Source organism: Syngnathoides biaculeatus, chromosome 22 (genome assembly GCF_019802595.1).
Source record: "Syngnathoides biaculeatus isolate LvHL_M chromosome 22, ASM1980259v1, whole genome shotgun sequence".
Taxonomy (NCBI): Eukaryota; Metazoa; Chordata; class Actinopteri; order Syngnathiformes; family Syngnathidae; genus Syngnathoides; species Syngnathoides biaculeatus.
Genome location: NC_084661.1, coordinates 16,056,754 through 16,073,198, shown reverse-complemented (window position 1 = coordinate 16,073,198; position 16,445 = coordinate 16,056,754). Strand labels below are relative to the sequence as shown.

Here is a 16,445-nt window from a genome sequence, read left to right as displayed (position 1 = left end):
ATTTTTTTGAAGACTATATGTAACGGTCATGTAATTAGATGACGAAGGCTGACAAATATAAAATCTAAAGCTAAAAATTCCAGACTTTCACAATTCTTCTTCTTCAAATTAATGAATTCCAACAGGGCACGATCGTATTTTCTTTTTCGAAACTCTTCGGGACAATATTCTTTAAACGCAGCACGATGCATGGATGAGCAAGTTCTTTCTTGAAAGTAACATTTAATATTTTTGTATCTACTTCATGTCATAAAAAGTCATCAGCTGAGTAAGAAACTGCTGGCTATTAGGAAGGGGAAAAAAATTCCGAGTTACCTATTAACATCCTGTTACAAAACTCTCAGTTACGTCATATTGGCGACAAGCATGAGGCGGACGCTGTCATTGCGACCGATTGTGTTGTTTTTATTCGGGGCTAATCGCGGGTCTCGTTTGCCTCCGACTGGTCGCGCACGAAGCGTCTTTGCACACCTTCTCGGCGGACAGACGACTCGTGAGAACTCCAGCATGGATCTGAGTGACATGAGGAAGAAGTACAAAGGAGACGAGGAGGTGAGCGTTGCGAGAAAGCTGACGTGACGCCATCGATAGATTATTACTGTGTAACACGCCGTAAGTGAATGCACACGTGATCGAATTTTGAATTTTGTGGTCTCCGGAGTTCCAGTTCACCCATCAAATGTGAGGAACCAAGCAAATATTTATCTGTTTATGTAAATGTACCAAGGCATTCTCCGCTGACATGATATTGGAGCTAATTATCCATTCATCCAGCCAATCTTCTTTTCCGCGTATCCTCACAAGGGTCGCGGGGAGTGCTGTAGCCTATCCCAGCTGTCAACTGATCGCCAGCCAATCGCAGGGGCACATCGAGACAGTTGCACTCAAAATCACACCTATGGGCAATTTAGAGTGTCCAATTCATGTTGCACGTTTTTGGGGATGCGGGAGGGAAACCGGAGTACCCAGAGAAAACCCACTCCGGCGGGTCCGGGTTCGAACCCGGGACTTCAAAACTGTGAGGGCAATGCTTTACCGGCTGTACCTCCGTGCCGCCGCAAATAATTATCTGTTTATGAAAATGTAGCTAGGCGTTCTTCAATGAGATCATATTGGAGCTAAGTAACGTAGTAATAATAATAACTTCCCCCAAACGTTCTCTCAATGAAAAAATAATAATAATAATAAAAGCCAATGGGTAAGCAGAGCTGCAGTGTCAACACGCTTGCAGCGAGGAAGCTGTGTTACCAGTGCTCACTTGCGATAACGCGCGATATGGAATATATTGATGTTTAACGATGTCACCGCTACATGACTTGACAAGTGTACTTTCAGAAGCACGCCACGGAAAAGTTGCGAATTATATCTCATTTAATGCTTACGGCGATGACGGCGAGGCGTCGCACGTCTGCACCGGAACGAACGAATGAACGCGTGAACGTCACTCCCGATGGTGTCGACTTTAGTGTTTCGAGGAGGACCAGCTGACCTCGCTGGACCCAATCGAGCAGTTCGGAGGCTGGTTCGACGAAGCCGCCAAGTGCCCCGAGGTCGGCGAGGCCAACGCCATGTGCATCGCCACGGCAACCAAGTGAGCGCCGTCACATGCTACGTCGTCGGAAATCTCCCCTGCTTTTTCTCGTTTTTGTCCGATATTGTTTGTCTCGTTTCCGCTGTGCCTTTGTCCACTTCGTTACCTCGAGTCCTCCCACCTCCCGCCGCTTCTGTTCACCGCCAATTAAATTAATCTATGGATAAAAAAAAAAAAATAGGACGCTAACCCTCCAGGCTAATGAACCTTTGAGGCTTACGTCAAACAGCCTACCGGCAAAATAGATTTTCTATGCGCATGGCACGTGTGTCTTACATTTTTTTAAAAAACACTTGCTTCTGTCCCTGTGCCCCCCCCCAAAAAAAAAAATCCTTTAGTACTTAGAAAAAAGTTATACGATATCTCCAGGAGTTCACGTTTACAGTGGCGAGGTGCAGACGTCGGAGTGTGCTCCAGTCAGAGAACACAACGATCATCAAGTGAAGTCACATAAACGACCGTTTATCCTACATTTGCGACCACGTTATCTAGAGCAGAGCAAAGCGTTCTTCATTGCAGGCAGAAGCAAAGCATTCTTCATTGCGGGCAGAAACAATTCTTACTTGGTTATCTCCAAGAGATGGACGGCCGTCGGCCCGCATGGTCCTGCTGAAAGGTTACAGCGACTACGGCTTCCGATTCTTCACCAACTACGAGAGCCGCAAGGGAACGGAGCTGGTGGGTCGCGTTTGCTGTTTGACCTTTCCACCTTTTGTCCCCACCCAAGTCACGCTGTCGTCCATCCGCAGGAGAGCAACCCTCACGCTTGCCTCGTCTTCTACTGGGAACCTTTGAACAGACAGGTGAGTCAAGACCAAAGTCCGCTTCCCTCTCTCGGCCTCAACTGGTTTCTGGCTTCGGCAGATCCGCATCGAGGGCGAAGTGGAGCGCATCCCCTACCAGAGCTCCCGTGATTACTTCCACTCGCGGCCGAAAAGCAGCCAGATCGGGGCGGTGGTGAGCAGGCAGAGCACGCCGGTCCCCGACAGAGGCGTAAGAAGACCCGCGACCTCCCGGCGCCGAGCCCTTTGAAAAGTTCACTTTGTTCACGACATCTTTTTAGTTCCTGAGGGAGAAGAATGCGGAGCTGGAGGAGAAGTACAAGGACACGCAAGTGCCCATGCCGGACTACTGGTGGGTATTTTCCCGATTAAAATCCCGAAATGAAGTCATATTTTTCATATCTAACGCCTCCTTCTGCTTTGATTTGACCCTTCCCCTTCGTCCTGTCCTCTTCCGTGTATTCCCCTGCCGTCCACCAGGGGGGGCTACGTGGTGAAGCCCCATCTGATCGAGTTCTGGCAGGGTCAGACCAACAGGCTCCACGACCGCATCGTCTTCACCAAAATGGCCGCCGACGCCCAGCTGGGAGAGTACCAGCGGCGCGGCGAGGGGGGCTGGGTTTACCAGCGGCTCTCCCCGTGAACGCGGGACGACCCCCCCGGGTTCTCGCCACCCGCCACAGAACTTCAAAAACATCGCGGCGTCACTTGTTTTTAATTTTTCCATCTAACAAACCTCGGCAGAGATGAAGACGGAGCCCTGCGGCAAATAGCGAAAATTAAAAAAAAAAAATCAATTTTGGATGATCCCACCAATGTTTTGAATTGACTATCAATAATTTAAACCAGTACTACCTCAAAAAAAAAAAATACTTGGCTCTTAAAGTACCTGAACTGCGACATTATACACAGTTTGAATATTAACAACGCACTTAATGATTAAAAAAAATCTATTGCTCAAAAATCATTTAAAAAAAATTCAATAAATGTTCTAAAATGAACTGCTTCAAAATATTAATTGCAGATTTATTGTTAAATAGAACTGAACTGTACTTAAATATTGAGTAATGCGTTTAACAACAACAAAAAAAGATCAAGTCGCTGTAGATTATGCTGTTTTCGATCATTTAATTCGGTGATTCTTTGGTGTACCACTAGATGGAGCCTGTGTACCGCTCATTTCAAATTAATCTGACAAAAATACCTTTCAAAATTAAAGTTTGAACCGTAGAATCATGCAAAAAGTATTGATATGGAATTGTGATGGAAAAAAACCCCATAGTAATTATTTAAAACTCATTGTATAACGCGCTGCTAAAAAGCTGTAGCTAGCTCCGTTTGTCTGAAAAGGAAACATTTGAAGCACATGTGTTCTTGCAAATGTGACGAAGACTCTATAACTTCTGCTAACAACCCAGGCTAATCTTAGCCCCTCCCTGACATCTGAGTCGAGATGGATCACGTGAGCGTACTTCCTTGACACCAATTACTGCTTTCCTATTGAGACAGAGCGTTGGTGTTTTGGAAAAAGCACCAAAATTGGATTTTTTCTTCTTCGGTGAATAACTGGAGATAACCGTGACAGGAAAAAAAAATATGAAATTGTGAACTGCGAATGTACAAACAATACATGATCAGTGCATGCAATTAAAAGTCCATTGTGTTTCTTATAAAGATGTTGTTGTTTTTTTTTTAATTTCCATTAATAAATGATTGCTTTGTGAAGAGCGATGTCTGCGAGCCACGTTGTCGTTACGTTTTCCCTCACAGGGCCGTCATGACTGAAACCATACAACTCTCCAATGGCTAATTCATAGTTACAAATTCATGAACTCGTTTTGGAATCAGAATGTTTGCAATGTTATCAGTGTTATCATTTATGATAAGACAATTTGGGATTTTGGCACAGATTCAAACAAGAATCACGGAAGTTGGCACACTTGATTTGCCTTTTGGGGGCCGCGTAAAATCATGTGGCGGGCCGGATCTGGCCCCCGGGCCTCGAGTTTGACACCCGTGGTCTCGTCCGTGTCCCGTCGATTCCGAGTTCTGTTCTTCGATCCAATCTCGATGGTCCACGGGAAAACGCTGCGATGTAACTTACGATTTAGAAGAATTGTCAACAAAACTTCGGTGCCCGCTATACCGACAACTTGAAGCAATTTGAGTTATTATTATTATTATTATTTATTTTTTTTTTTTTGTTAATCCAGACGCAAGGACTAGTCAGTGAGTTGTTTTGAGAAATGTCCAAAGTGTAAGGCCTTCTCACGCTACACTTTTGGCGTCTGGTTTTCGGGGGCGTCCTAGCACTAGCTTGCCCATATTTGGAAGCGGTTGCCGGGTAGCCTACCAGGAAGTAGCCTGCTGGCTTTTCCCCACAGGGTTGGACATAAAGTAGATTGTATGCCATTTCTCCTTCGTTTAAACGCTCGGGACGTCGGGACACCGCAGTTGTCGTTACTTCCTCCGTTTTCTCCACGCCGTTTACCGACAAACGGTCACCTTGCGCATCCACACGCCGTGTGACAGACTTTTTTTTTTTATTTTCGTGAAGTGACTAAACCACAGGTTTTTTTCCAGCCCGGAAAAGAACCGCAAATCTTTTGGTTCGAATGTTCCCACTCCAAATCTTAATTTTCTTGGGTTTATCTCGAGTGCCACGGTCGGTGTGTTCAAACAGTTACATGCTGTTTCGCCGTTGCCGCCTTTTCGACTCGCCGGGCCGTCGTGTTCTCTGTCGTCAATCCCGTCAATAAAATGATTGAGGGACGACGGCGGCGGGCAGTCGTACGCCGATTGCGCATGCCGTGGATGAATAGGAAGTACTCGCAAAATCAGTTGAAAAAGAAAAGTCTTTGCGGGGAGGCGAAGGAAAAATAATTGACTGGAAAACGTGGTCAATCACACACATTTGTACTTCATACTTGGGTATAATCTTCATGCGGAGGCGGAGGCGCGAGCTAGCTACAAACGTAAAATCATATTTAGTATTGGCAAAAGCAAGACTGCAACTCTAATCCGAGGTCATAAAGGACGCAGATTTGTCATATTCCCCCATCCATTCATCCATTTTATTAGCCGCTAATCCTCACGAGGGTCGCGGGAGTAAGGCTTGGCCACTGCCAAGAGGGGCGTGGCCACGACACTGCTCTGGGCGGTGACACCTGTCACCTTTCGCAGCTGTTTCACGTTCGGACTGTAATTATGTAATTAGACAGGCATTTAAGTCGGAGTTTTTGTCGCTGGCATTTGCGAGTTTGTTGCTTTGTGTTAGCGAGATGCATTCACTGCCTGTGGGACTCTTCGCTTCTACGCGTAAAGTTAGTGTAGCCCTAGTCACAGCAACTCTGTGCACTTTTGTTTGATCCTGTCCTGTTGAGTTAGTTAGTTTGCTTCAGACTCATCGAACCCTCGCTGTACGTCTTTTGGATCCCGCCTAGCCTAGCGTTTCTGCGCCTCTGCCCTGTCGGACTCCTACACCGTGTATGACCCAGTTTCCGGAATAAACCGCGTCGAACATTGTGCCTCTGCCTCGAAGTCCTGCATTTGGGTCCGCCGCCACACAGGCGCGTCTGGGATGGAACCCGGGTCCTCAGAGCTGTGAGCCCAACGCTTTCCAGCTGAGCCCACGGATTTGTCATATTCCACTCGTTTAAAACGATTCCCAGGTATGTACAGCTTTCTGTGAGAGGAAGGACAAAACCACATCTTGGATTCTTCAATGTAGCAAACTTGCACTGCAATGTTATGGAATGTTGGAAAATGTCGGAACACAATTAAGAACATGCAAACTCCGCAAAGGAAGGTCGGAGTCCAGATTGTGCCCACCTCCATCACCGCCCCCAAAATTGTTCTAGGACCGCCACTGATTACAAGTGCATCGTGCCACATGAAAAAAAAAAAAAAAAGTCAAAAGTCTTAAAATAATACTGTATATAGGTTGAAACACGCTGAATTATTTGCACATGATTACAGAGTCGCAATTCACGCCGTCAGTGCAGGAGGTGAGGAAACCTCGGGAAGGGGAGCGAGCGTGCATCTTCGCCGAGTGGAGTGCAGAGTAGACCAGTTTCAGCCGCGTCAGGTACCTCGGAACCAATCCGACGAGCGGGGTCTGCGTGCGGGTTCACGCAGGACGCGGCCACCTTAACAGCGCAACGCGGCCGGTTTTCCGACCGGCCAGCTGCAAATATCGCCCGTAAGTCTGCTCTTCGTTTGTCCACAACTGTTTTTTTTCTTTCTCTCTCTCTCTCTCTCTCTCTTTGTTCTTTAGCTCTTTTGATCTGAGAATGATGGATTGGATGCCATGATTTTGTGTTGTTTTTAACGACTAAAACAAGTTTTTGAAGTCGAACACGAGATAGATAGATGGATGGATGGATGGATGGATGGATGGATAGATAGATGGATAGATAGATAGATGGCAGATGGGCATTGCATTGATCATGAAATCATGCAGAAGAGTCGTTATTACACACTTATGGGGAACTTTTAACAATAGATATGATCAAAGATGGATGCAAATGTTTGAATGTAAGATTTACAACGAGTCTTGTTTGCTTTAAAGGTCAGCTGAATAATTGTCAAATGTCGATCTTGACAAAATGACGTCCTGCTAAAAATCAAAAGAGGAAGAGTTTGTACACATCAGCGGAGACCATTTGGAGCGAATACATACACGGGCGAATTTTAATAACCACTTCATACAACAAGGAGCTTGTATGAATGTTTGTTTGATGTCTTTACGTTTGATTTTTATTACATTTTTTTTTTTTTGGTGTGTGACAGCAACCTCTTGAAAAGCAATTTCTGCCCTCTGTATGTTCCACGTCATCCCAAATAATGAATTTCTGGGCCGAGTAGCCGCCGCATCCTTTCTTTTCGACGACAACACTCGGCAGAGGCCGACGGGAGGATTACGAACGCTCTCCAACTTCACCCGGAGTGCCGTCACGGAACCAAAAACCAGATCGTCTTGCAAAGGAAGTTTGCTGAATGCGAGGACAAAGCGGAAAACGCTTTTTAACGTGCTTGCTGTCGATATATTGATTTTTTTTTTTCTTGATTTTTTTTTTTTTTTTATTTTGGGGTCGAGGGACCAAAAGATGACAAGTTCCCACTGAAGTCCGAACCGCAAACGCTCGGCTGTGGCTTAAAAGTCAACTAACGCTTCTTGTTTCTCGCATATTTACTTCCATATGACCTTGACAAAAACGTGCACAAGGGACACGAGACACATTTTTGTTAGACTTGTGATTTCACCGCCCGCGTCGTTTTCCGCCGATTGTCACAATATTGATGCGAAAAACACCGACGGGCACTTACTGAGATGATTTCTCTTGCACTGTGCATTTCAGATGACATGTAACATTCTGTACATTATTTCAAATGTATTTTTCCCTTTTTCAGCGAGAGACCACTGAGTTTACCTTCCGCGTGAAATATGCATTATGAATTGTCCTGTCCTTGTCTTGTCAATGTGCTCACTAAAACACATATTTTTTTTTCTTTATATATGTGTGTGTTGATTCTCGGTCGAACGGGGTCAGGGTAACACACGCAAAGATTCGATTGAGGCAAGTGGGCGATTGTCGGTTCAATTTTCCTCTTTCCTGAAAATGCGCAACGCATTCGTGCTATTAGACGAACAATCCCGAAAGCGGGACCTTGGGTAATTTTCCAAAGAATCAGATACCAGGGTCGGCACAGTGGAGCAGCTGTAGACCGCTGGTCTCACGGTTCCGAGGACCGGAGTTCAAATCCTGGCCCCGAGCCTGCGTGGGTTTTCTCCGGGTGGGCAGCCCGGTTTCCTCCCACACCCCCAACTAATATCCATTAATCGGACACTCTAAATTGCCCCTAGGTGTCTGTCTCCATGCGCCCTGCGATTGGCTGGCGACCAGTTCAGGGTGTCTCCTCTTGAAAATTGGGTGTGTGGACTTATATGCTGCTAACGTGTGCTTTGTCGTTCAGGGTGCAGCGGCGGAGAACACTTCAATCACGATGCGTAGAACATGCGACATCATGGCTCTAATATGTCTGCTGCTTGTCAAACTACCCACGGTTAGTTTGTTTTCCCTCTTGGCGTGGAATGTGTTGAAAATTCCATGGACTTTTCAGGGAGTTTGTCGTGTTTGTAAGCATTAACCGCAAGGTGGCAGAAAACTGGGTGACTTCTGCTGACCTGAACTGACAATGATTTTTATCTCAAATGATCTTTTTCCCTTCAAGTGTATGGAAATGACATGAATCCGTTCCACGACCTCCACAAACACACCAACAAAATTTGTAATTTGATGTTTTTCAAAAGTAAAATAGCGCTGTAGGGTCGCGGTTGAACCGATTCATCGACTAGTTGACTTGCCATCTTCTTCGCTTTAATGCTGGGAGTGTATTTTATTATTATATTATTATTCATATTTTTTTTCAAATCTACAATTCAGATGCACACATCCGCTAGTGAACTTCAAATATCTGCAACTGAATTGTAGACATCTGTAACTCCGATTCAACGTCCCTACAATATGTTGACTATCCATAATTTCAGTTCCATATTTTTCTGGCCTTTCAGATCGGTGCCAATATATTCTTCGTCATACATGCGGTTGTCACGTTCACCTTTGGTTTCTGATTTAAAAGTGCTCCGTTGAGAACCGCTGGTCAAATGCCAAGCGAAGAAGAAGGTTTTAAATATGAGGTAATAAAGCCAAAATACTTGAATGAAGATAAAATTGCAGATCGACACGGCCCACGGCAAAGTGCTGGAGGAAACCTATCACAAGTGGCTGCAGTACAAAGACGACTGTTTGAAGATGATTGAAAGCCAGCCGCCGCCCGAAGGTACGGTGACGCTCGGCTCATCTGAACGTCAGCCGCCGCGGTTCGGGGTGGGGGTGGTGGGTTGGTACGCGATCCAACCTTTTCCCTCTCGTTGTGCCGCCCTTCCAGGCGGCCTGTTTTGCAACAGGACTTTTGACAGGTACGCCTGCTGGCCGGACGCGCCTGCCGGTTCTCTCGTCAACATCTCCTGTCCTTTCTACCTGCCCTGGTACGATCAAGGTATGAAATGCGACGGATTGTCTGGGGCGAAACAATCCGTGACCGCTCGGTTGTTGAGACAAACCGGGACCGGTTGTGAAAAGGAACGTCACGAGTTTGATCCATCCGTCCATTTCTCTTTGCCGCTTATCCTCACAAGGGCCGTGGGGAATGCTGGAGCGTAATGCTGAGCCGGTCCCCAGCCAACCGCAGGGCGCGTAGACACAAAACAGCCGCGCTCGCAATCGCACCTTGGCGCGATTTAGAGTGTTTTTGGGATGTGGGAGGAAACCGGAGTGCCCACCCGGAGGAAACCCACGCAGGCACGGGGAGAACACGCAAATTCTAATTCGACACCGGGAGGGCTGGGATTGAACCCGGGTCCTCGGAAGTGTGAGGCCCAAAGCTTTCCACCTGAGCCTCCGCGCCTCCCTAGTTTGATACAGTCATAGTTTTGCAGAGATCAAATAACTTATTTTGGTTCTAATTTTGCGGCACCCCGCGAAGACACGGCGCCCTGAACATTCGCCGATTCCGCTTAATGGACGAGTCGGCCCGGCCGGACACGGAGAGCAACTACCCGAGACGTAGGCTGTTAAACGAGGCAGCGAGTGAAAGGGATACTCGTCGTTTTCTCTCTCAGGAAAACCAATTTGCTTGGAAAAAAAAAAAAAAAAAAAAAAAAGTATTATTCATAGGTGCAGACGAGCAACACTCGGATGTCATTTCAGGTTAACAGTTGGGGTTTTTTTTTTGTTCTTCTTCTCTCCGTCAAGTGTCAGACGGTGTGGTGCGACGGCAGTGCGGCACCGGCGGCCTTTGGGAGGGCGACGCCGACGGCCACGTGTGGAGGGATAAGTCCCAGTGTGACGAGGACAAAGAGGTCACGTCTCGGGAGGTTTGACGCCCAAATATCTCTCGACGCCCCCCCCGCGTATGAGCTTTACTCAGGTGGTGTCTCGAGATACAAGTTTCATCCGTTCCGCCACCAGCTTTTTTTCTGAAAATGCTCGGATATCAGATAACCTTCACCACCCTGAAATGGATGGAAATGGAATTAATCTTTCCAGACGCGTCGCGTCAAGGACGGTTTGAGTATAGAATATAAAATACAAACGCGTTCTTGTTATTTTACAGGCGAGTCAGAGCTGCACTTAGCGGCGGGGGGATGGCGGAACGACCGTATTTAAGGCAAATTCAGTACGCGCATGAAAAGCCGACAAAAGGCTGAACTCCTCTCCTCGCCCCAGTAAGTGCGCGCGAGTGCAACGCCGCCGCAGTGGCTCCCACTCGACTGAATCCGACAGGGCGTCGCGATTTTCATTATTGCGGCGTCAAAACGGCAATTTTGTTGCTCGGCGTAACGTTTTGCATGCCGGAGGTGGCGCAAGGTTGGGTGGGGGTCGCGTGCTGTATCATTTGCAGCGACCTGGGGTCTCGAATCTCGAGCAGACCCCCCCGACGCTAGGCTGCAACGGTGCAGTTGCCATTACGGGGTAGCTGCCCCTGGAAGAAAGATTCCGTCGGATTTGGTCAGCGTTTGCCTTGCTTCAATGGCAACCAGAAGAGCAGATATACTGACACAATAAATAATATCATGTTCCGCATGCACTTGGACGTCGTCCGCCCCCGTTTTTCGTGGAAATTCACGACACGGAATTTTCCCGTGCATGACGACGACGTGGACTCACAAAGATGTCGTCGTGGATCTTTCAGATGTGGATCAAAAAGATGATGCTGAGCTTCAGGACGTTGTACACCGTGGGCTATTCCTTGTCCCTCTTCACTCTTGTCACCGCTCTTGTCGTTCTGCTGAGCTTTAGGTAAACCATCGAAAACAATTTCACGTTTCATCTTCCTTTTCCTTGATGTAATATCATAAAAAAAATAAAAATAAAAGCTAATACTTAAAAGCCTCAACAACAGAATGCTATAAAGTCTTGATTTAAGGTCGGGGCGTCAAAGTCATTTTCGTTGCGGGCCACATTGGGGTTCCGGTTTCCTTCGGAGGGCCATTATGAATCTTTAATCATATTTCCACCTGGAATTTATAAACCACTTTTGAAATCCGAAATCAAGGGGAATGGCTTTTTTTCGACTATTGTTTGTTAACACGAAAAAATGCTTGCATTATTTTCAATTTTGGTACAGAATGAAATCACGGACGTTAATACGCATCATTTGCCTTCGCGGGCCACATAAGATCACGTGGCGGGCCGGATCTGGCCCCCGGGCCTTGAGTTTGACACCTGTGTTTTAAGGTTTACCCATTTACAGGCCTGGGGGGAAAAAAAAGATGGTTTTGTCAGCGGGTAATTTGAGAGTAGGACTGAATTTTCGGGGAAGAATCGTTTCGAGATGATAGACTTTGTCGAATAACATCGATTATTTTTTTTTGTTTTGTTTTTTTGTTTTTTTTTTGTTCTCGGAAAGGAAACTGCACTGCACGCGGAACTACATCCACGCCAACCTCTTCCTGTCCTTCATCCTGCGAGCGGCGTCCGTGATTGTCAAGGACACCATGCTGGAACGCCACTGGGGACGCGAGATTGTGAAACCCGCCGACGTGAGCGACATGCTCAGCCATCAGGTGCCCGCCGGTCGCCCCCGATGAACGTTTGAATTTGAACCCCTTCGCTCTCCCGACTGCGATGAACGTGGCCAAATTGCCATTCTTTTATCGATTACCCGATTAATATTGGAGTTCGTGAATTGAAATCGAGTATTCTCGACTGGGTGTTCTGTAATACGCGGCTTTGTGTCTCCTCAGGCTGCTATCGGCTGCAGGATGGCACAGCTCCTGATGCAGTACTGCGTACTCGCCAACCACTACTGGTTCTTCGGGGAGGCCATATATTTGTACTCTGTGCTAGTATCCTCCGTCTTCGTCGACAGTCACAAATACTTGTCGTACATCTGTCTAGGCTGGGGTAAGCCGGCGCCGTCGGCGTTTTGTGGAACATGATTGCTTCGATTCTAATCAGTCGGACTGAGGGATGAAATTCAAAAGTTATTTTAAAATGACCAAAGAATCGCACGGAAATATCGAATCGACTGGATTAATGTGTTAGTCCACTTGTTGCGGGTTTCGGTGGCGGATCCACGCGTTTGGGAAGTGGGGCTTACTCGACTTCTTAATACCACCCCTACAACGTCGCGGTTAGAGTAATCAAAAGTACTATACAAAGGTGTTATGCAACCAACTGATGAGTAACCAGATTAATCACGCGATCATATTTCGTCAACTAATGTTCAAATTGTACTATAAATGTTTTTTTCTCAACATGTCGTGTCATGTCATGTCATTATCCAAACCGCTTATCCTCACAAACGTTGCGGAAAGCTGGAGCCTATCCCAGCTAGCTTCGGGCGAAAGGCGGGCTACACCCTGAACTGGTCACCAGTCAGTCGCAGGGCAACTTTCAACATTTATTAGTTATTATTTACTAAGTATGGCAAATTTAAAATTTTGTTACAGATTTGAGTAAGAACCGCTCTTTGTCTCCATGTGGCATGCGATTGGCTGGCAACCAGTTCAGGGTGTGACGCCGCCTCCTGCCCATTGACAGCAAGGATGGACTCCAGCACTCCCCGCGACCCTCGAGAGGATAAGCGGCAAAGACAATGGATGGAATCTATGTGAGCACACCGATCATTGTATGATTTTACTCAGTACTTTGCCGATTTAATGAAAGATAAGGGATAAATATCAAAATGCTACACTTTCTATTAATATCTCTGCCTTTATATTTTCAAATGATCATTTCTACAAGAGGGTAGTGGTACACATGCCCGCCTTTGGTGCAGGCAGCGTGGGATCGATTCCTGCACAGTGTTGGTTGTCGATATCCGTGGATGGATGGATGGATTTTAGTAAGAATCGTGGATTTTGATGCACACGATTTGCTGTCGCGGGCCACATAAAATGATCTGGCCCCCGGGCCTCGGGTTTGACACCAGTGCTGTACCGTCGGATTAGGAATGATTTTTTGCAGATTAGACTGACAACAACAACACTGAAAGAAGTGTTTGACAAAAAAAAAACCCAAAAACAAATCACAGGAAAAAGTGCAGCCAAGATAAACCGTTTGAAACGAACAGACTTGACTTTGGGGAATTATTTCATAACGATGTCACGGCACAAACGTTAGAATCGAATATGCAAATTTACGCGAGCGCTTCCGGTTGCCTTTTACTGCCGAGCTTACGTTTCAACGGCGTGTTGTTTTTATTTCAGGAGCCCCGCTTCTCTTTGTGATTCCCTGGGCCGTGATGAAGATACTCCGAGAAAACAAAGAGTAAGTGTGTCAAAATAACTGCTAATATCGCAAATATTTCATAGAAACCTACGCAACATTTGAACGCTCATCAAAATGTCCTGATTCGCAGATGTTGGGCTGTCAATGACAACATGAACTACTGGTGGATCATCCGTTCCCCCATTCTCCTCGTTTCGCTCGTACGTATAATATTTGTTGATATTTTTGGACCCCCTCGTCTCACGCAAAATGTTTATATTTTTGTGCACCGCCTCCAGATCAACTTTCTGATTTTCCTGAAGATCCTGAAGGTTATTCTATCCAAACTACGAGCCGACAACCGGAGTGACTATTCTGGCTACAAGCATCGGCAAGTTATCGCACAACCGACGAGGCAAATGTGCAAAAAAACGCGTCGAACGTTTTGATGCTGTTCTGATCTGCGCCGCCGCCGTTTGATTCTTCCATTTAGGCTGGCCAAGGCGACGCTGACGCTCATTCCCTTGTTCGGCATTCATGAAGTCATCTTCATCTTTGTCACGGATGAGCAAACCACGGGGGTCCTGCGCTACTGTAAAGTTTTTTTCACGCTGTTTCTAAACTCGTTTCAGGTGGGTTGGTCGTGTTTCGATCGTTATAACTTCCCACAGAGAGAAATATGAAATAGTGAAAATAGAAATAAAAATCTTTGCAGGGTTTCCTGGTGGCGGTTCTCTACTGCTATGCAAACAAAGAGGTCGGTTGTTTCATTTCCACATGTAACGAGGCGCTCTAAATTGCCCCAAGCTGTGGTCGTGAGCGCGGCTGTTTGTCTCTATGTGCCCTCCGATTGGCTGGCGGCAAGTTCAGGGTGTACCCCGCCTCCTGCCCGTTGACGGCTGGGATAGGCTCCAGCACTCCCCGTGACCCTCGTGAGGATAAGCGAGAAAATGGACGGATGGATGGATGTACCGAGGCATGCTACTAGTAGGATTTTATGAAATGAGACCGAAATATTGGTGCAATCGGGCGGAATCCTAAATTTCATGAGCTAATGTAATTTAGTCCATCCATCCATCCATTTTCTTTGCATCTTATCCTCACAAGGGTCGCAGGAGCGCTGGAGCCTATCCGAGGCTATCATTGGGCAGGAGGCGGGGTACACCCCGAACCGGTCGCCAGCCAATCGCAGGGCACACGGAGACAAACAGCCGCACTCACAATCGCACCTATGGGCAATTTAGAGTGTGCAATTAATTTTGCATGTTTTTGGGATGTGGGAGGAAACCGGAGTGCCCACCCGGAGGAAACCCACGCAGGCACGGGGAGAACATGAAAGCTCCACACAGGCAGGGCCGGGCCGGGCCTCACAGTTCTGAGGTCCCGGGTTCAATCCCGGCCCCGCCTGTGTGGAGTTTGCATGTTCTCCCAGTGCCTGCGTGGGTTTCCTCCGGGTGGGCACTCCGCTTTCCTCCCACGTCCCAGAAACACGCAACGGTCATCGGACGCTCTAAATTGCCCCGAGGTGCGATTGTGGCTGTTTGCCTCGATGTGCCCTGCGATTGGCTGGCGACCGGTCCGGGGTGTACCCCGCTTCCTGCCCGTTGACAGCTGGGATAGGCTCCAGCATTCCAGTGAGCCCTTATAGAGAATTGCTTGAATTTACATGACCAGCGGCAACAATTTTGTCTCTAGGTGAGGAACGAGCTGAAGAGGAAAATGCGCAGCTGGAGGACGAAAGCACACACGCTGTGCTGTGGACAGTGACTAGCCGGCGTCGACACCTGCGTGGACACTTTATCTGTCGCCTCAGCGCCGGAGCGGAACGGGTCCACGGACGGCGCAGCGAGGCCGACGGCCGACACCTGGCCCAGTCCGGACGGTTCTCAGCTTTTTCGGCATCAGTTTCGGGGTCAGGAGGTCACGACGGGTGACGCTGCTGTGTCATCGTCGGCAGCCATGCAGGTGTCGTTCCAAATACATCTTCACGATCCGGTGGTGCTGCTTCCACACGTCGCTGATGTGCCGTCGGACTGATCGCTGGGTTTATGGTTCCTCTCAAAAGATGATATTTTTGTGTGAAACTGTCAGCATTGTTAGGTGAGCGCTCCTGTTATCAGTGTGGATACATTTTTGTCTATTTATCCAACTGTTATAATTCTTCTGTCAATGAGTTAAATTAAAAGATTGTATTTGGTTATACTTTATTTTCATGTCTGTTGGCCGAACCAGTTCTTGCAACATTGGTTGCATCACAATTATGTATTATTCCAGCAGTTTATCTTTTTCTTCTTCTTCACAGCAAGTTTTATTCATAGAAAATACATAAAATCTCACATTAAGGCACTGTAATATGATGCACAGTTTGAACATCAACACTGAGTTTCTATATGAGAAAATATATTGCACAAACTCTTTAAGAGATTAAATGCAAATGTTCTGAACTTGAAAGTTAGATACAACTGAACGGTACTGAGTAAAAATGTACAATAATGGACGAAAATAAAACCAAGCAACTTTAAAGTGACGCCTAATTTGAACATTTAATTCAGTGATTCATTCGGGACTCATACCACACTTTGAGAACCACTGCCATAAATAGTGAGCTCAATGGATCTTGAAAAGTAGTCAACAACTAAGGTCAGCAGAAAACACAAATACATCAGAATGGGTTGCACAAATACCAAAAAAATAATAAGGGAAAGGGATAAAAATTACTCGAGTATTTTTCAGTATGTTGTTCTAGTATGTTTTAATGTGCAGCGGTGATGTGATTAATGTCGTGTGTAGAAA

At 46.7% G+C, this 16,445-nt stretch overlaps 2 protein-coding genes across 2 annotated transcripts; both read left to right on the top strand.

The window, feature by feature from the left end:
* Positions 1 to 8: 8 nt before the first annotated feature.
* Positions 9 to 4,042, top strand: pnpo (pyridoxamine 5'-phosphate oxidase). Its single transcript, XM_061809936.1, has 7 exons — positions 9 to 552; positions 1,467 to 1,591; positions 2,170 to 2,269; positions 2,341 to 2,394; positions 2,456 to 2,584; positions 2,655 to 2,725; positions 2,854 to 4,042. The coding sequence occupies exons 1-7, from the start codon at positions 367 to 369 to the stop codon at positions 3,014 to 3,016; spliced, it is 828 nt and encodes a 275-aa protein (XP_061665920.1). The 5' UTR covers positions 9 to 366; the 3' UTR covers positions 3,017 to 4,042.
* A 1,602-nt stretch (positions 4,043 to 5,644) lies between these two features.
* On the top strand, positions 5,645 to 16,123 carry LOC133495617 (glucagon receptor-like). The gene is made up of 15 exons (XM_061810484.1): positions 5,645 to 6,044; positions 6,352 to 6,574; positions 8,350 to 8,439; positions 9,114 to 9,216; positions 9,325 to 9,435; positions 10,191 to 10,312; positions 11,131 to 11,237; positions 11,848 to 12,004; positions 12,185 to 12,344; positions 13,652 to 13,712; positions 13,804 to 13,873; positions 13,952 to 14,043; positions 14,146 to 14,284; positions 14,368 to 14,409; positions 15,348 to 16,123. Exons 3-15 carry the CDS (start codon positions 8,380 to 8,382, stop codon positions 15,417 to 15,419), a joined length of 1,296 nt encoding a protein of 431 aa, XP_061666468.1. The 5' UTR covers positions 5,645 to 6,044; positions 6,352 to 6,574; positions 8,350 to 8,379; the 3' UTR covers positions 15,420 to 16,123.
* The last annotated feature ends 322 nt before the right edge of the window (positions 16,124 to 16,445 follow it).